The sequence below is a fragment of the Phalacrocorax aristotelis genome, chromosome 9 (genome assembly GCF_949628215.1).
Source record: "Phalacrocorax aristotelis chromosome 9, bGulAri2.1, whole genome shotgun sequence".
In the NCBI taxonomy this organism is placed as follows: Eukaryota; Metazoa; Chordata; class Aves; order Suliformes; family Phalacrocoracidae; genus Phalacrocorax; species Phalacrocorax aristotelis.
In genome coordinates this window covers 14820321-14840695 of record NC_134284.1, presented here as the reverse complement: position 1 = coordinate 14840695, position 20375 = coordinate 14820321, and the positions used below count along the sequence as shown (strand labels likewise).

At 39.5% G+C, this 20375-nt stretch overlaps 1 protein-coding gene across 3 annotated transcripts in view; it reads right to left on the bottom strand.

Annotated features, from left to right (window-relative positions):
• The window catches only part of NRXN3 (neurexin 3), a 1044813-nt gene that overhangs the window by 135258 nt on the left and 889180 nt on the right, over positions 1–20375 (bottom strand). For all 3 annotated transcript variants that reach the window (XM_075103635.1, XM_075103633.1, XM_075103634.1), the window contains one exon: positions 5283–5454. In XM_075103635.1, coding sequence (XP_074959736.1) covers positions 5283–5454 — 172 coding nt within the window. The remainder of the gene's footprint in view (positions 1–5282; positions 5455–20375) is intronic.

The window sequence follows — 20375 nt, the reverse complement described above, 5'->3', positions numbered from 1 at the left end:
ATCTAGCTAGATCCCTCTGCAAGGCCTCTCGTCCCTCGAGAGAGTCAACAGCACCTCCAAGTTTGGTATTGTCAGCTAATGGTGCATTCAACTCTTGCATCCGATCGCTGACGTATATTGAACAGAACTGGCCCCAGAATTGAACCCTGAGGAACACCACCGGTGACTGATTGCCAGCCAGATATATCTGGCATTCACTGCAACCCTTTGAGCCCTGCTGTTCAGCCAGTTCTTTACCCAGCACACTGCGAACGTGCTCATCCTGCAGCTGGACAACCTGTCCTGATGGATGCTGTGAGGGACAGTATCAAAAGCCTTACTAAAATCCAGAAAAACTACATCTACCTCCTTCCCTTCACCCACTAGGTGGGTGACCTTTTCACAGAAGGATATCAAATCAAAAGTTGAACAGGACTTTCCCTTTGTGAACCCATGCTGACTGTGCCTGATGATTGCATTATTTTTTAAATGCCTTTCAATAGCACCCAGCATAATCTCCTCCATAACTTTTCCAGGAACTGAGGCTAGACTAACAAGTCTGTAGTTCCCTGGGTCTTCCCTCATACACGTTTGGTAAATTGGAATAACATTGGCTAGCTTCTGGTCAGCAGGGATCTCCCCAGACTCCCAAGACCTTTGGTAGATTATCAAAAGGGGTCCTGCCATAACACCTACAGAGTAAACTCCCTCAGTTTCCTGAAAACTTGTGGAAAGAAGCAAGTAGGAACTCAGCCAGCTTTCTTCCCTGTCTCACATAACATGCCTGGTACTAACCAAGCAATTTCAGATCTTTCCACAAAGTGAATGAAAAATATACTGCAGCAAGAGAGACTTCATGTCTTTCACATTTTAGATAGGTAGAACAATCCAGATCACCATCACTTTAACCTGTGCTTCTGGAAAGCATTTTTATTTCAGGCAACGGCAGGTGAGAAAGAATGGCTTCATCTCACATAGGCTACTAAAGATGTAGATCAGTGAAGACTTTAAAGTGACATAAACCAGCCTTGCTGATAAAGGAAGTCATCTCATTTTTTCCTGTCTCCTGACTGATCATTTCCACTCCCATGTGACCACTTTTCCTGGGCCAGTTACATGGTGAATGGCATTAGTAAAGTGATCCCCCTGAGCACAAGGTGAGAAAGAGTAGAAAACAGAACTTTGACTATTTAAGCAACACGAATGTGGGAAGGAGTAATGAAAGAATGAGCTCTTCTGTCCAGCTCCAGCTGTATGCTGTGGTAAGATCCATCTACATCAGCATTTTGGTTTGAATCAGGAGTATGCCTGCAAGGTGTACCTCCCAACTCTCTCCACTTGCTATGCTTGGTTCACATACTGAAATGCTCTCAGGGAATACAAACTGGGTTCCTTTCAAATGAAATTAAAACAGAGGCTGTTCAGGGGCATTGAATCCCTGGCACTGGAACTATTCTGAAGGAAAAGCCCAGCACAGATACCAAGATCTCAGAACCAAGTTTTTGTTTTATAGGTATGCACTTATCAGACCACAGTACTTGCCAGAGCAGTGAAAGAGTCCCTGGAGTTCTGCTGTCAAGGCTAACTGCCCAGCTTTTCCTAAAATCCAACTTCCTCTCAAATGTGTACTTGAGAGAAAGAATGAAGCACGGGCACAGAGGATGAAATATTTTTTCTTTTATTCAGTACCAATAGAACTGCAAATTAATGTCATGCGAAAGGGCAGACACTCCTAAAAAAAGGCTGAGAGATCACTCAAGAGAATGATAAAGGAGAAAAATATAAAATTTGTATTGGGTGGATGAACTAATGAATCCTGATAAGGATCCAGTTGTTTAATGCTGTCCTATTTCTGATTTTTAAAATGCATTAATAAAATCCAGGCTACAGTTCTCTTCTTGAAATGACAACCTCTTCCTGCCTTTTGCCTCCCTTCCTTTAATCCTTTAAAATGTTACTCCAATTAGACTTTATTTTGGTGTCACTGATACTCCTGCTTTACAGCTTCTTTTCACCTAGTTTTGTATTTTTCTGCAGAAAATGTCATCAGTGTATGGATGAATGAACAGGAATATTGGACTTGTTTCGATGTACACTACAAATCTGGCAACACACAAAGTATTTCTTTGCAAGCAAAGACAGTGGACAGAGGAAAAAAAATCTCTGTCTAAGAATTAATGAAAACTTAGGGACTGAGGTATCCCAGTTCTTTGTCAAGACAGAAGATTTGTTTTTAACTCTTCTGAGAATTGCTGACTCCATCCCAAACCTCAGATCCTTAATTTAAATTCTTCTATCTCACTTCAAGATGCCTCAAATTTGATCGGTTCCACTGTAATCTGAAACAAAAACATGTCAGATGCTTCCTCTTCCTGAACTAGATTTCCTATCTTACCTACTCTTGGTCCAAAATGACTTCTACTTCATTGCTATAAAGATTTATTTAGATACAGAGAAGGCTCTCATCAAGAACCTAAAAGTAAGAAAATAACAGTGACCAAGGACAACCTGTTATCTGGGGTGTACACCAAAGAGCAAAGGCATTTGAGACAAGAGAAGGGAGGCAGCTATGGAAAACTGTACTTCAGGGCATAAAAATTCATATGTATGTCAGCAAAAGGTGTATGCCCTGACTGAGAAGTACATTGTGATGACCAACTTAATGAATCAAGCATCAAGGAACTGGCTATCAGTACAGCCTATGGAAAAAGCCCATCTCCTTATTGTGTACTTAAGGGAGAGGAGTACGGACAAAACTAATGCAAATAAATCATAAATAGCTCAATGCTTTTGGCTGAACTGAACCATGACAGCTGAATTGCAGATAGCAGCCCCAGTGCTAATGCTGCTACTTGCCATCACCCAGTTCTTAGGAGGTTTGTCTCAGACACCTGTACCGAGCCACTGCTCAGAGTCTTACTGTCCAGTAATAGAAACTCTGGCAGTCTCCAGCTGAAACACACTGGATTAGACTGAGTCAACCCAACCACAAAGCTTTTTACAGAGTTGAAACTCTGCTGAATACCAGTTTGGTCTTGCACTCAGTACGAGAAACCTTAGTGCAAGTTTGGTCTGTGAAAGACAGCAAATTATTCATTTCAAAAGCTCCTGTTTGGTCTTCTTTTAAACCATTAATTGCCCAGAAAATGGAACTGATAAGGGTTGGTTTTCTGTAGTTATTGGCTCATTGAAGCTTTTAGTGAATCTGAGGCATTCATAATGCCTCTTTATTATATGAATATTCTAGTATTTAATGTGAATTGAGATGAAGCCACAGCCACAGTCCTTTCCTCTGGGAGGGATGGAACACTGCCCTCCTCCCTTGGTTATTTTCCCTAGCTATGTAGGAACTTTTTTTTTTTTTTACTTTTTCCCTTTTAAAATTCTGATTAAAAAATCCCTTTGAATAAAACTGGTAAAAAAAGGGAGACAGGTTCGCACACACAAAGTATGGCCCCATAAGCCTTATTTTCACAGGGACAGGCTGAAAAACTTCATCATCTACAAACAACCAGAAACTGAAATACAGGCATGGAAAGGAAAAGGTGTCTGGAATATAAAGGTGTCCTTTTCCCTTGGGGTACAACTGCATATACTCAATACTAGCCCAGAACATAAGATTAATGCTGTTTCTATAAAACCATACATCTTCTAACGAAAACCCAGGAATGTCTTTAGCCAAGACAGAAGCAGAGGGTACTGAAGTAGTCTCTGAGTGTGATTTATTTTCCCTTTTAAAAAAAATCTCTAAAGCAATGAGCTGAATATTTTGTTTCTTTACACCAGGGACTTACTACAGCAAGTAATATAAGAAGAAAATTTATTCATGGGGTTTTTACTGACTGTAATTGGCTGCCAACTGGATCAGAGGTATTTTACCACAAAATAATTGATGAAAGGAGAAGAAGAAAGATGCTCAGTTTGGGTCCCTACTAGCCACACTTCCCCTCTAACCAATGGATAGCTGAGCTAGAATCTAACTCAGCATGTCTGTCATGGCGTTCTTCAAAATCAATTATTTCACAGAAATAAGAATAATTATTAAAATGTACTCTTTTGCATATACATCACCAAAACACTGACAATGTGTCATGTTAAATATGTGGTAGAGAGCACCACAGGATAGATCACTCATATTAAGAACTTTCTTATGCATTTTCTGAGTGAGTGGAAGAGATTAAATTATCCCTTTGGAGTAATTTCTAGTGTAACATTGCATAAATAATTAGGATATTTCTCATAATTTGAGGTTAAGTAGCTTCTGGGCAACTCCTACACAACTAGCGAATTGCCTCATGTTTATCACAGAATTCTTCCTTCTGTCCTGGGTCAGTTATATACAACCTAGAAAGGAAGAACTGGAAGTTGGTTAGACTTAATACTGGAAACCAACAGGATGATCATGGCTTACGATTCAGCATAACAACATGTGAATAGAAGAATGTGGTTAACATTGGAATTCTTTCTTTGTGCTCCTCCTGCCTTTTGTAAACATCCACATCAGCAAGACTCAGCTATCTTATTCACTGACAGCATCACATACAGCAATTTGGTTTTCACTTGGAGTGAGTTTGACCTTTTAGCATGGCCACATACAGTATTGCGAGGTTGCAATTTGCCAGTGGTGGGATAAAACACGGGACACAGACTCAAAAGTAAGTTGTTCCCTATTCCTGGTAGATTTAAGGTGATGATTTCCAAAGAAATACTGGATTGTTCCACTGCATTTTGACCTAAAGTCAACTCTTAGTTGACATTTTGGCTATATTTTGTGTCAACCTACATATCTGCAAACCTAGAAGGGAGAGTGAAATTCAGATCATGAAAAATTATGAGGCAAGCACAAGGTCTTTCCAAATACTTGCCAACTTAGTCTTCCACATTCCCTACATTTCCGCTCTCTATCTGTATAGACAGTATCTTGGGAGTGGCTAGAGTCACCTCTCCTTTTTGTAAGGTCTTTTCAAAACTTTCCTCCCTTAAATAGCTAGAAATTATCACAAGTAGCAAACCCAAGTTTGTTGTTGAATTAGTTTGTAACTCTCTGCAGACCTAGAATTCACTTAGAGACCTCTGAAACAGCAGGATCTATGTGCATCATGCCACACAGTTGGCATGCTTATTCTTCCAGTGTAAAGGACCGTTACTGTGTTTTCCAACAGACAGAATATGCACCACCAGGCTGGTCCATTTATTGCTGAGATGAAGCAACAAAGATTTATATAGCAACCAGTTGTTATTAGACATTGGTTTGTAGGTACAGATACACTCAAAGAGGAAAACAAGAGGAAAAAAAAATGTACCTGTTGGGTAGTGTTCATTCACTGGCCAGCTATCAACCTGAAGTGTGGCATTGCCACCATTCCTGGTAAAGCGTACCACATGGTATTTGCCATCATTTACAGGTGTGCTTTCCTCTTTAATAGAGATGTCCACTGTGCCAATATTGAAGACCACACCAATCTTGCCTTGCTCCTAAAATAAAAGAAAAAAGAAACAAATGCTTGTAAAGTGCTGCCTACTAGGAGGAGAATGTTCTTGGCCTATAAATCTCTAACGGGTAATTGTGCCAGCAGGTGGCACTGAAGAATACACAGAAACATCGTTTTGAGCTTTGTCAGCACACATTTCATTGGCTCTGCTTCAATACAAACATTCTCTTTTGCACTCTTCTTTACAGCATTCACCTGAACATAGTGACTCATTTGTTCCATTAAAACATCACTGAAGACAGGTTAGAAATCAGGCAATAAACCCTAGGATATGTGGATAAATAGTTATCTGAGCAACATCTCTACTGATTGTTAGTAGTCACTTGTTCAATTGGCATCTGAAATGCAGCCACAGGCATACTCTTTCCCAACAACTGTTTTGTTTTGTTGTTCTGCTTGTGAAACAAACAGCCCCCACCCCAAACCAATAACTGTGGGATCCAGCAGGCAGAAAACAGTTACCAGATGGGTGGAATTAGAAGGGAGCAAACATGTAATCAGCCAGCTTTGACCAGGCGGAGGGAAGCTAATTGCTTTTAAACCAAATGGAAAACCTTCCAGACTTTCAAGACAGGGGTGGCCAGTGTCTTTTACTTTTCTATATCACACCCAAGCAGTACCTTACCAATAAAGCAGTCCTCCATAGTGTTTTCCCAAAACTTTCCACCAGTCACTGACTGAAAGGGAAGAGCACGCAAAGGCAGTTGTTCTAGCCGTAACACTTCCTCCTGCAGCTCCCCTCATGTAGTTCCAAGCAACAACCATATTCAATGACTTTAGGTTGTAAAATACACACCTAGAGTATATTCAGATTAGACACCCACATTCAATACTGATTTAAACAGTGCCAGAAATTCCCATCACTGTACAATATACAATTAACGGAATGCATCTTCAAGCCTTCAACAAGGAGAGGCACAGTATTCTGGTGTCAATGTTTATGAAGGCATATTAGGTGTTCTGCATGGATTCAAATCTGGTGCAGAGACGCAAAACTAAAATATATCATATAGGAAGTCAATACATTTGCTAGCCATCCGTATTATAAAATTGACAATAGCTTTGTTAACTATCTCAATAGAAAAAATCAAGGAAGAAACAACAATAGAGAGTAGATGGCCATTTCGTATCCAAATACAGCCTCTTCAGAACAAAACTGAGGCATACTAAAGGGACAAGAAACAATTTTATTACTGTTATTACTTACATATCTGCTTGCTGGGCAAAGGACTGCATTGTTCAGGGCTGTTACCCTGATTGACTTCACTACATTCATGTTAGCAAATCTCAGCAATAAGAAAAAAACTCTCCTCTTGTACTTGAGGGCCACCTCAGATTCCTCTCCTGGAGTTACTCCAGTCTCCTGGTATCAACAGACCTTTTCCTTAAATCCCCTATGCCTTCCAGTTTCTCACAGAGGCTTTCCTGATTCCTGCTTTACCTTACATTTCAAAGTTAACTCATACCAAAATACTCATCACAAGTTCCTTATATCTTTTTTGGACTTTTTTTCCTTAACACCATCCCCCTTGGTTCTCAGACTACAACACTGTTATGAGGAATGGAAAACAAACAGTCCTGTAGCTGAAGAGATCATTAGAAAATTTGGACTGTGCTTTGACTACTTGAAGTTTAGCACTGCAACAGTAAGCACGCTGTTTTTTCTCTCATTATAATGATAAATATAAGACTCTGCTAAACGTATGCTGGGTAGCAACAGTCTCGTGCATTCACACTGCTATGCTTTGGATAAACTTCCCTTCAAGATATCGATAATCTTTCTTCACTGGAACATGGGATAAGTCGACTGCTTCTCCCAGCAGATGCATGAACTCAGATATAATTTGAAACCAATCAACCTTTCTTCTCTTATGCTACTCCAAAAACAAGGGAGTTTTCAGTGAACAGAGATTTATTTCAGGTAAAACCACTGCTGGCACAGCTTTACCACTTATTTGAAATATGAAATAAGCGATCTCCCAACACTGCTTTAATGCATCTTTTGCAAGCAACCATATAATTATCTTTATCTGCATGGCAGATAGCAAATAGCAAGCGATTAACTTTTGCTCAAAGACGCAAAGAATGTCTACTGCCCAGGTAACATGGCTACCCACTCCATGTGGGTTTGCAAGGTGCTGCCTTATAATCAACCTCCTGAACAACCTCTCATACAGCTTTTCAAATGCTATCAATACATCAATCTTCTTTTGCAAACTGTGGCCACTCTGAGAAGAGTCCACCTTGGTGAAGGCATAAGGTGAACAGGGAAGACGAAGAGCTGTGCCTTGTCTAACGGAATAGATCACCACCATCACAGAAGAGAAAGGGATTAAGAAGCATTCAGCTGGGTGAAAGCTGTGTACCTTCAAGCCCTACAGGTTTAATGAGGCAGAGATAAAAACTTGCAAGTGGGGAAGGGGATAGTGGGAAGTTTAGCCAATCTCCCCTGCAGAAGAAGAAAATGTTTCTGATCTCTCCTTTGAGGAAAAGGAGATAGTACCTTTCACCATTCCCTTCCCCTGGGCTTGAAGAAAAACCCTATTTAAAGGGCTAGTGATAACCCATCGATAAGAGGGCAAACTGGGAAAGAGATAAGCTTCTGGAAGTGGAGGACTGCAAACCACCAGTGGCCTTTTATCTGCTGGAGAGAGGAGGGAAATGAGCAAACTGGTGCCACCCCCGTCCGAAGCAGATTACCACCCCCTCCCACAGCCAAGGGAACACAGCCTTCCAAAAGCAGGGTAACACTTTGTTGCAACTGAGAAATCAAAAAATTTGTCTACAAAGAAATCATGGGCTTCACTGAAGGCCTACTCCAACTCTCTTCAGTCCCCGCCTTGGGCAGAGCTCCCTGTGACTCTTTAACACAAGTTTTGCATAAGCACAACTTCATGCCAGGTTTTGATACTCTTACTTGGACTGAGCAGGAACTTGTCATGAAAATGGTTCTGTTCCAATTGCCAGGATAAAACACAATATAATACAATAAGCCAAAAACAGGGCTACTGAAGCCACACTGCACCCACAGACTTCAAGATACACTTTATTCATTACATTCTATATCTCCAGGGCACCAGATGCTACCAAAAAAAAAAAATATCAACAATTAGTTTATGCATTCCTGGCAGAAAAAAAAGTAAAGCAAAACACAAAGAAAATCCTACAGCAAAGAACAGTGACCATGGACACAGGGGGCAAATCCAGGATTTATTTTCAAGATCTCTTCAATTCCAGTTTCCTGTACTACAACACCTCATTAAAAGCAGCTTTTACCAAGCCCTACCCTCCTTCTAAATCTGAAAGACAAGCTTTACCGTTAAACTTTAACACTTCATGATGGATGTGACCTTTCCCTCCTTTCCCAATACATTCAGCTAGTAGATTTTCTTTCCACCTTACCAAACACAGGTATTAACTAGACCAGAAAGCATGTGACAAAGAAAGATTTACCTTTGAGCCACTATCTGTAATGTTTATTTTTTACTTACAGAAAAAAAACCAAAATCATAACCATACAGCAAGTGGAAAGCTGAATGCAGAGCCACACAGGGTGCAAGTTATGTGCTCCAAAAGGGCTAAAGAGGATTTTAAAAGACAGTGTGCATTTTTTCCTCTCTGCATCGGTATTCGCTGGGCTGCCCCAAACATTTTCCATGACAAGGAGACCATTATTTAATGTTTTTGAAACCTCCAAGTGACATCAAGTGCTGACACTATAGCTTGGAAAACTGAGAACCATTTTATTTATAAATAAGAAGTGAACTCAGCATTCAATCTGTGTTTTACTACTTCCCTTCTTTATTTAAGGCTACTCTGCCAAAAAGGATTTTTAAAGTTCGTCAAGAATTTATCTTTTGCTGATGTTTCCCATAAAATTGCTGCCCTCAAAAGCCACATTACTGTTTCCTCACAGTCCTTCTGGAGATAGACTTCTGCCATGATGACTCTAAGAATTCAGGCAAATAATTAGGATCACATAATGGAATGGTTGTAGAGAAATTATATGAACAAAAAAAAAAAGTACTAAAAAGAACGTACAAGGCCTCACCTTGACCTCTCTATTCTATACCATGTCCTTCCACACACTCCTGGCAACAGTTTCTTGTTATATGCACTGTTACCAAAACATTCTGAACATTATTAAATCATGTAAGAGCTAATCTACAGTCCAGATCAGGGATATGCAGTGTATTGCTTGCCCTTAAGCATTACTTCGCTTTGGGCAACTTTTTCTTTTATCTTTCCATGAAATAGATTCTTCATCTGTGTGTGACAGAGGGGTGATGGTCACCCCTCCTTCTAAGCTCTACAAGCCCTGTAAATCCAGATATGCTTTACTTAAAGATTGATGATATCCTGACAATCCCAACCCTTTCATCCCTGAGAGCAACTACAATCCAAGAGGAGCAGGTCCTAAGGTTTTCTTAGCTCCTACTTTCAACTCCCCCAAACCCAGTCCCTTCCTCTGAAGGGACCTCAGGAGCATTTCTGAGGTCTGACATTTTTGCAGACATATTTCTTCTTTTGTTTCCCTCCACCCAAGGAGAACTACTGCCTGTCTGCATGCAGATTGTCAGGCCTTTGTTTTCTCTGTGCTGTGCCTTTACATTTTGAAGGCACGTCTTCCTGTAGCAGACCAGATGGAAAGAAAGTCAAATTGGGGTGGCAGTGATTCTGTAAGATGAGCAGTTGGAGTGTGTTAGAGAGGACGACACACATGCGAACAGCCACATGCACTGTGTGCTCTGAAAAGGGCTTTACCTTCAGGTCTCCTTTTTCTTAGTCTAAAATTCAAATTATCCAGACAGAAGATATATACCTGTTCCCTGTGTACAGAAAGCATTTAATTTCAAAAACCAAAAGAAAGAACCCCAAGCAATAGGACAAATCCTACTCCTAGCTGCATCAATATGAATCGATAGTAATTCTGTTGAAGAAACTCAATTCCTACTGATGCAAGCAGAAGCAGAGTTTATCCCAGTATCTGTATGTTGTTTTGTTTCTTTTTTCTGAAACTGAATGTGAAAGAAAAAAAAAGCATTTATAAAACATAACCAAAAGCTGACTAGAATCCCAGGATAACTGTGTTTTCTCACACTCATTTTACTCCATCATTTTTTAATAGTCACTACTGTGCAGACTGCCTCCTCCTCCCACCCTGGCTGGTTCCAACATGACTAGACATCAGCCCAAACCTGGCAGACAATGCTCCTAGTTACTACTTCCTGAAGACCACTGCTGATTTTTTCTGTGTTGATTTAAAAGTGATACAAGCTCTTTCAGTAATACAACTGGTTATGTATGTATGGAAGGTTTTGTAAACATTTTTTTTCCCCCACAAATGCTACGCCCATACACTTCAACTCTGCTACCCTGTAAATTCATGAAAATTACTTTATTATCTTACAACTCCAAACACTGCTGTTCCTGGAATGGCTTCCATCTACTAGGCTCTTCAGACTTGCAGTATATGTTTTTTAAAAAGAGACCGAACTTTATTTCTTCCTCTCTGGAATTTTTTTCCACTTTAAGTCTTTCTTTGCTTGATTTTCTTTGGGGTTTGGTTGGTTGGTTGTTGGTCAGTTGCTTGTCTCGTGGGTTTTATTCTTGCTTTGCCTCAAACTTGATTCTGGATCTTAGTTCAGCTGTCAGATCGCTCGCTTTCTGTGGTTTGGGTGACCTTGCACAACAGTGCTAAGTGTAGTGAGGTATCCAGGAGAACTGAAAGTATAGATATATATTCCACAGAGCATGTTCACTGATTACTACATGATCAAATCACTTTATGTGAACTTTGACTGTAAACAGAAACTCAGAAAGTTCTTTACTGATTAGAAAGGTAGCAAAAACCAGCATTGTGCTTACAGGAGCCTTCTGAGCTGCAACTAGAACTAAATGCATGGCTGGACAGGCCTTTCCAGTATAGGTATATCAATGGATTTAAGAAGAAGAAATATTAAAACCTGTATTCAGCAGAGAGTACAAGGCAGTTACTTCTACTCCACTCTGTCTGGTGATATTTAATGTAATTTTCAATATCACTGGAAAGTAAGTCTGAAATCAGAATTCAATATATACAAAACTCTAGAGTTAGGTAAAGGGAGAGCTTACTGGATGAAGTCTTCCTTTACCTAAATCATGATGGCAGGGGAGGCATGCTCAAGAACCGCTACAGCTTCCCTGGCAAATATAATAATCAACAAAACCAGCAAATATTAAAGAAATGGCAGGCAGTGAAGCTCACTTGTCTTTGAAGCTCTTAATCGGGGTTCCAACACTTTCCAGTTATCTTGAAACAAGTAAAAAAATTTTATTAAGGTGAAAGGAAGTACATAATTTTGGCCAAATTTTGAGGGCTATTATAAGGAGCAAGAGGTGGGTTTTTGTTATATACTGCTTGTTACTGCTTCTTTAAGGTCCTGAACCAGATCTACTAAATGCCAGTTACAAACCTATTTATCAGAAAGAATGATTCACACAGAGGACAAAATAAATAGAAATTATTACCCTTCGGGGCCATGGTTTTTAAAAGAAGCAATTCTCACAGATACATAATTTATAAGGCTAAAAAGGACAATTGTTATAATCTAGTCTCCTCTAAAATTTTATATGAAGCCATATATCTTGTCTGAATTGATTTGTTGTTGAACTATAGCATATATTTTAGAACAACACTTATTTGTGATTTGTACGTTTACAGCTGAGGAAAGAAGCCTTGGAGTCACTGCAGTTGCTTCTTTGATGAGACTGGCCGAATGCTGAATGTGGTCAAAAAGGCAAGTGGAATGTCAAGGATTATAATGAAAAGGAACAGCGTACAGAAGGAAAAATCTCTGTTACAAGTTAATGGTTCACCTCTGACTTTAATTCTTGAAGACACTACACAAATCTGTACAGGCTGTCTCAAAAAGAAAAAGAAGATATAAAAGATTCAAAGAAGTACTATACTTGAAATTGTATATATAAACCCATCAAAAATAGAGATGACTCGGCACTATTTTTTTTTTGTAAAAGAGCTATAAATATGTAATAAAATCATTTGGTAATAAAGTTTAAGCAAAGGAAGTACCTTTTGAGACAGTACTTAACTGAATTGTGTGACTTGCTGTCACAGGATGTTTTGGATGCCTAAGATACATTCAAAAATAGACAAGTTCATGGGAGGAAAGTCAATCAAGAGCCATTGAATACAACAATGTGAATATAACCTCCTGCTCAGCAGTTCCTTAAATGCAGATCACTACCATTTCTTTTAACTTTACTTCCTATATTGAAAAACTATCTAGCACCATACTTCTATAAAATGACTTGTAAGACTGTGATCAAGTCAAAATTTTCTTGAAGGTTCTTACTGATTCTTATTCACTTTATAAAAAGTGGTGAAACACTGAAACTGGCAAAGATTAATGAGGATCTAATCTTTTTTACCGAAGGTTTAGAAAGGGTAGTTTAGATAAACATCTGCCATGGCCAGACTGCTGTATTTAGTCCTGCCTCAGAGCAAGAAAAATGCTAGAGCAGATGACTTACGGTTCCAGCTTCATCTTTCTATGACTGAAAGCTCTCCCCCCAGCTTTACAGAGCATAAGGGAAAACCACTCAGCTCTCCAAATTTCTCACTTGAAAGCAGGTTTTCCAATCCTTCATTTAATCTTCCCCACGGCCCCAAAACTCCTTCAGTTTACTAATACTTCTCTTCAAAGGTAGACATGAGAAATTTTTAACTTTAGTTTACAGAAATTAAACAACCACTTTGGTTTTTCTGTTCAAAGACCACATCATATTTTTTGGCCACAGTCTTACCATGGGGGCTTTTTCACCACAATCAACAGTGTTATTCAAGAGTGCTCTCTAGGAGTGTTCCTTGTATCGAAAGATGACCTCTCCTCTCTGTTTTGAGACACATTACATTATTTATCTCAAGTAAAATGTGTGCCAATTTCCTTGTTAAGAGCTTACCAAGCTTTCCAAACTGCCCTTCATTTTTTGCCAGTTGACTGTTTATATGGGACACAGACTATTAGATAATACTTTTTTAATGGCCCATACTACAAGAAATCGTAGCATGGCAATACAGTGCTACTAAAGTATGTCTTACCTTTCCTGTTCTTGAATTGCTTTTTTTTGACCAAACACCCTTGCAATAAGACAGAAATACTGAGTTTCCAGTGGTATGTGAAATGGCAGTCCTTTTGCTTTACTTTTACCATACCTCATTCTTTCCCTTCATCTTTCCCTCTTTCAGACTTTGCCTTTTGCCTAATAAAAGTTTATTTTACAAACAAAAATATCCTGGAGACAAGCCAAAAAGGTGGACAAGAAGCTCAATTCTGTGACAACTCTACCAGGGTCAGGAGTGATTAAACAAGTACTATATCACACACAAGATATTTGGCCAGAGAAGAGCATGAATGAGATACAGAAGCTGCTTGGTTTTTTCAGCCCAGATAAAGCTTTTACCAGGTGCAGGGTATGTATCACTGCAGGCTTTTAGGTAACATTAATACAAAATATCAACAGAATTACACTTAGGAATTTATTTAGCACCAGGAGTTTCCATATTTCATGTAAGGTAATACCATCAGTACAGTTTGAGACCCTTCAAATATTAACTCACTCATAGAAATAATCAAGTCTAGTTAGAGTCCATGGCTGAAAGACAGAAAATATTTATTTTCTACTTTTACAGCTGCTCTGCTGTACCTTGAACAAGCCACTTCTGTTTCTCTCCCTTCATTTTGCCTTTTTATACTGCGAAGCCACAGGCTTATCAAACTATATATGTATATTATCTACCACAGTGGAGCCCTGGTACCCAGTGGGGCCTGCAGATGTTGTTGCAGTACAAATAATTAATATCACACAGAGTATCCTGATCTACTGTATCATCATTACCATGACCAGGCTTATACTAAGCTCACCCTAAACCCATTTCCTCAAAATCTGGGGAACGCTGTGGCACACCTAGTTGCTCTTACTTAAATCTGACACCCACTGAGCAAAGCCTAGTAATCAGTGATATTCAGCTGTATTGAAAGGGAGGCTTGCTTCTGTGCTATTCGGCACCTAGGATTGTCTGCCCATTTAAACTTTTCTTCCCATGACCTAGGAAAGCACCAGTACACTGCCAGTCAATTACTGGGTGATAAAATATTACAAGAAATACATGCAGGTTTGTTTAAGGCCACACAATTTGTGGAAAACAATTGTTGTTATACAGCTGGTAAAGCTCCAGCCATGAGGCTGTTAACCCCTCGCATGTAGGGATATCATAATGCAAGTAAAGGAAGAGAAATTAGCAGCATGCTGAAAAGGGGCATTTCCTAGGGAAACATAATGTAAAAGGAATTAAGGAAGTGATATCTGTCCATTGGTTCACTAGCAAATACATTATTCAGATAGTTAATTTGTTCCCCCAGTTCGCAATGCACATCACAAAAACCTGCCCTATCTGATGGTGTGAACTCCAACTACAATTATGATAACACATTCTGATGGTGCATTTTGAAAATATTGATAGTATATCCTGGAAAGTTTTGTGAAATGATACCTTTTAGATATGATTCTGGACTATGGCAGAAACAGGAACCATTCTGAATGTTGACGTCAGCTTCTGTTTTTCTGAAGGACTGAGCCAATGCATGCTGTGTGCTGCGTTTTAAACTCAAAGCATTCCCAATGTGCTGCACTCCTCTGCATTACAGAAGTTGGCTGATTAAAAGGAGGCCTTTACATTTCTGTTTCTAAGTGCTGCCATGTAACTCACTCTTCAGATGAAAATGTGACGAGCTGCTAACATGTCACATCCAGTAGCAAGTCAGATTTTAGCAGGGCACAAGAATAAGTAGCTTCCTCAAAAGCAGAGAACTTCCAGAAGAAAATATCTCCATCCATCTCGCAATGCCTCCCTTGGAGTTTTAATCCACTGGGTAACATTGCCAACAATTTACACTGACAGAAGCTAAAGTGGCAGTTACACAAAATACAGCATCAAAGATCTGATACTTACAGGCAGTGTGGAATAAACTATGTACCTTAACTACTAGCCTTCCTTATCAAGAGCATTGGTACAATCGTGAGATGTCTGTGTGCTGAAGGCACAGCATATATCACTCTCTAATAGCAATCAGGGCTGTCTGTCTCAACCCATAACCCGCAGAAAAGCAAGCACTTGTCAAGAAGATGGCATTAAAAAAGGACCTGCTGTCTGACAAGAAAGGTGATCACAAATATCAGCGTGCCACCATCCAATTAACCCAAGCACAGTAGATATAGAAGTGCAAAGGCTGAAGAGGCTTTGGACAAAATTAATCCATTTAAACTTGGTTTTGCTTAGAGTGTATTTGTTTGTAAACTCTCCTGTACCCTTAATCATAAACAGTATGGTAGGTTTTCAGAGTGTTCAAAAAGAAAAAAGTGCTCAAAGGTATTATATGACTGAGCACTACATATTACTACATTTTCCTTTTTCAGTGTGGCTTTTTAATAGAATTCTAATAGAATTTAATGCATCCAGGGTCTATGTTCCTTTTGAAATCTATGAAACAGATTTAATGAACTGTATGTAATACCAATAGCATATTGTAAACAAAGGAGTGAGTCTTCTTTACCAGACAAGCAAGAGGTTTGAGCTAAGGTTCAATAGGCCTCTCCAATCAGACAAGATAATGAGGAAAATACAAGTATACGTAAACACAAATAGTGCCTGGATTCAATAACAGGCTATTTCTAGCTTTTCAAAGCTTGATTTGTTCAAACTGCAATATTTTTTTTTAAAGCAGGTATAATGTGGCTTTTGAGATGTGGCTGGACTTCAGCAGAAGACTTTTCCAATCCTGAATTGAAGAGGTTTCCTAAGATTTTGGATGGGATTAGAAAATAGAGATTATAGTATACATGAACAGTACATGAACACTGCAGTATAGGAAATATATTTCTAAGGAAAATACCCTAATTACCAAAAATAATTTACTTCTCCACAGATTTTAATAACTTTCTATGACAGAGCACTACTTGGTAAGGAACAGTGGAATATAACACAGTGATGGAAAAATAGAAGAGAAACACATAGTGCTTTTGAACACACAGCTCACAAAGGAGGCCACCAGTACCACTTGCATGTGGGAAAGCAGAGACAAAGAGAAATGACTTGCCAAGGTTTTTCAGGAACCAGGAGAGGTTACAGGAACAGAGCAAATAATTAAAAAGTCCTTTAATTCTTAGGTCATTTAATTCTTGTCATTTACATTACCTTGACTTTGCTGCCAAAGAACATTTCAAACATTCATGTTTTACTTACACATAGGATGCACTAACTACTAAATAAATTCACATAGAATCCTCCAATTTTCTGTGGCAGCCTTTATATGTAGCTCAATATATGTTTTCCATGATCCATTGTTGGGGGATCTCTGTATAGTATTCTGTGGTGTCTGTTTCTAGGCCCTTCAACCTCAGCACCTCTACCCCCAGAGAGACACTTGGCCCCTCCAAGCCCAAAGGCATTTTTGTGTTCATCTTCACAAAAAATCAAAAGGCTGCATCTGAACTGTGTTGGAAAGAACACCTTACACCAAGGCTGAATTTTCCTATGGAGAAAAGATGAGAATTTTACTGAATCAAGATTGGCTGCTGGGAAAAAGTTACAACTTGCCTATTTGCATATTTGTTTTGTGTTGTGGAGTTTGCTTACTGTAAAGCTGCTTGGCAGTGAGATCTGGCAGAGACCCTTGCCAAGTTTGTATTATGTTAGGTCAGAACTCCTGACGTCAAACTGAAACTTGATTATTGGGAATGTATGTCATACAGAAAGCTGGAGTACTTCCAGGACTAAGTTTTTGGCATAGCAGGTGTGGGAAGGAGTAGAGAGTAAGGATAAGATTAATGTCACAATTGCAGCTTCTGTATCTCTTTCTGATATCTCCTCCTCTGTACCTTCTAGGAAAAAAAATGAGATGGAAAAGGACAACCAATACATCAAAGGAAACTGCTTTCTTAGGACTGTGCTGAGAGCCAAATCCTGTTGCAATTGCAGCTGCCCTTAGACGAGGAGGGTCCTCTAGATTCTCTAACATTTTGAAATCAGTGGGAGAAAAACACAAGTGGATTAAGCTTGAGGATGCACTCTTTGACTCAGCTTCCCCCTGTGTACAGCCACTCATTCACATTAGCTTCTGTGGGAAGAAACTGTTCCATCAGGCCTCCAGGAAGAGACAAAGGACCACATTTACAGACAATCCTCTGCTCGTAAGTCATTGTAGGTACCATTAGGAACACTGAGGCAAAAGCAGCTCAGGGCATAGGAGGTAAGACCAGTACCAAAACAGCCCTAAGATGTCTATTCCTTTATCAGGGCAGAGTTTTTGTGAGTAAACTGAAGTAGCCAATGGAATTTAGAGCTACGGGACTGTTGTGATTTAGACTATACTGTTTGTGCTTACATATTGGAAGGAAAAATTTTCTTGCCTTTGTCCAGCACGCCGTGATTTGGTGACAGTAAATATTACCCGAGTACAAGAACAGAGTTCCTCTCCTTGTTCATTATTTTCTCAGCATGCTGTTGAAATTAATAGGTCAAACCCTGACATTTGTATTCAGGAGAAAGCCCTACAGACGACCCAGATCTGAAAAAGGATTTAGCCTGATACTGTATGTTCAGCACAAAATATCATAGCCTTTAGAAATAAAATTTTAAAGAACCACCATTTTGTTTAGGGAAATAAGAGCAAGATGTGCCTTATCTCATCTTTTTGCAATGATATGACTATAGCCCCAGCTCCCCAACTTTTCTCCTTCCTGCACAATCTACCCACCTGACTAGCTCATTGGGAGAGTCAATTAAATTGTAACAGGTTGATTGTGTGAAATAAAAACTGAAGGAAAGATAAGGGTGACGGATGTCTGTGGCCAGGTATTACGGCTGTTTGTCTGTGGCGGTTCTTCATGCCGATGGAGGACAGTATTGGCAGCATATGGCATGGGAGTTTGGGGTTGGAAGGCAGATACAGCAGACTACTGATGAAAAGAATTAAAACCAAAGCAGCATGGTGGCTAGCAAGCCAGTCTGACAGATGGAACTGTTGACCACCTTCCTAGTTTCTGCACCTCTACACCTTACTCAGACCTCTAGAATCCCACCTCCATTACTACTCCGTTACTACTTTTATCTCTGCCTGCAAAGAGGGAAACAAGAAGCCTTAGCAGGAAAACTGCTAAAGTCAAAAGCCATTTGGGCATATGAATCCAGGCAGCAGCCAGTCAGTGGTGAGGCTGGCCTGGGTGAAAAATCTCATAAAACACTATGAATACTGCTTGTTCCTTGAAAACCTTACCACAACCTGGATAACTAAGTGCTTTAGAAAACAGTCATTTGGGCACTTTGGTTGGTGGGATACACAGAATCATAAGGTGATGGAGATCAGCAGCTGTCCCTAGAGGGAGACTCTCACTAGAGCTTCAATAGTAAGGCACATGGGATTATGGCATGCCAGGCCTTGGAGAACAACAGGATACCCAGTACATCACAGAGTCACCTGGCCATTGCTGCCTCTGAAGCCAAGGTCTTATCTTTTGCACTAGCTGTGACCTACATTCCTGTGGGACTAAAAGTTTATTGCCATTTCTTTTTCTCCTGAACAATTTTAACACTTGTCCTGGATAGCCTTTGTTGTCACATGGTTCTCCTTGTCATATCAGAGTCTGGACTTGTTTCTTCTCCCAGTAGATTCCCTGTTTCATCCCTCTTGGCATCTTTCATCCTCTTCATTTAAGATGACCCAAACTACACTGTAACAGGAAGGGGCTTCTCTGAAGCCTGGTAAAGTCTCAGAATGATTTCACCGTACACTTTGTGATATAATTTATGAATGAGCTGGTTTTAGTGGACCATCTTGATATGCAACTATTGAACAGATCACTAATAATTACCTGCTTTCTCAACGTTACTGGTGGGCTTGTCTATGCCCACACATGATAGTGTAAAGAGTTAGTAGCCACATCCTTTCCGTATCTTTGCTATACCTGTCCTGTGGATAGACTATGGCCTTCAAGAACTTTTTAAAGGGCAGCTATCAGCCAGCTCAGTAGAAACTTTAATACTGCCAGTTTAAAAATAAATACTTCAGAAATTATATAATACCAAAAATGATGCCATTTTCCTCTTCGTATGTGAAAGCCAGTGCTCCAAGAAATGCATCTTCAGATCCAAAAGATCATTCTGTAAACTAGTGTACAATGCTAGTGACACAGTCTTGTCAGTCTACGGTGTAAAGACAACTATACCAACAAAACAAAGCAGACAGTATGTGTATGGATGTGGGAGCACTTCAGAAAAAGGAAATAAGGAATTCTGGCATGGATTCCCCGTGTTTGTAGCTATCTTGCGTTCTAGGTTTTCTCATATTATGCAGGAAAAAGACCAGAAAAGGAGAATATTCAACAAAATAGGATGTGTCTGCTTTTTACAACATTCCTGTTTTTCTCTGTGGAATCTCACTGCTCCTCTGAATAAATGTAATTATCCTCAAATTGCTTTGCACCTCATTATAATATCAATAATTGAAGACATTCCTGCAGAAAATGCATACAGTTTTTTGGGAATGAGTAATATGAAGAAGTTTATGCTGATCCACCAAACATGAGTCGTGTTCTTATACCAAAGCAGAATGCAGTACACCACCTAAGTGAAAGAAGCTCCAGGAAATTCAAACAACAACAGCTCGCATGCAGAGATAACCCATACTATAGCTTTAAGGCTGGATAAAACAAGCAGATTGTGGTTCTCTATCATGATATCACAATGGTCATTTTTCACGCTGGAACACAAGTTAACCTAACTACAGTCTCCCTAAATAGATAGGTACAAATGACAGCCCAAATGTACAGCAAATTCCTATATCAGGG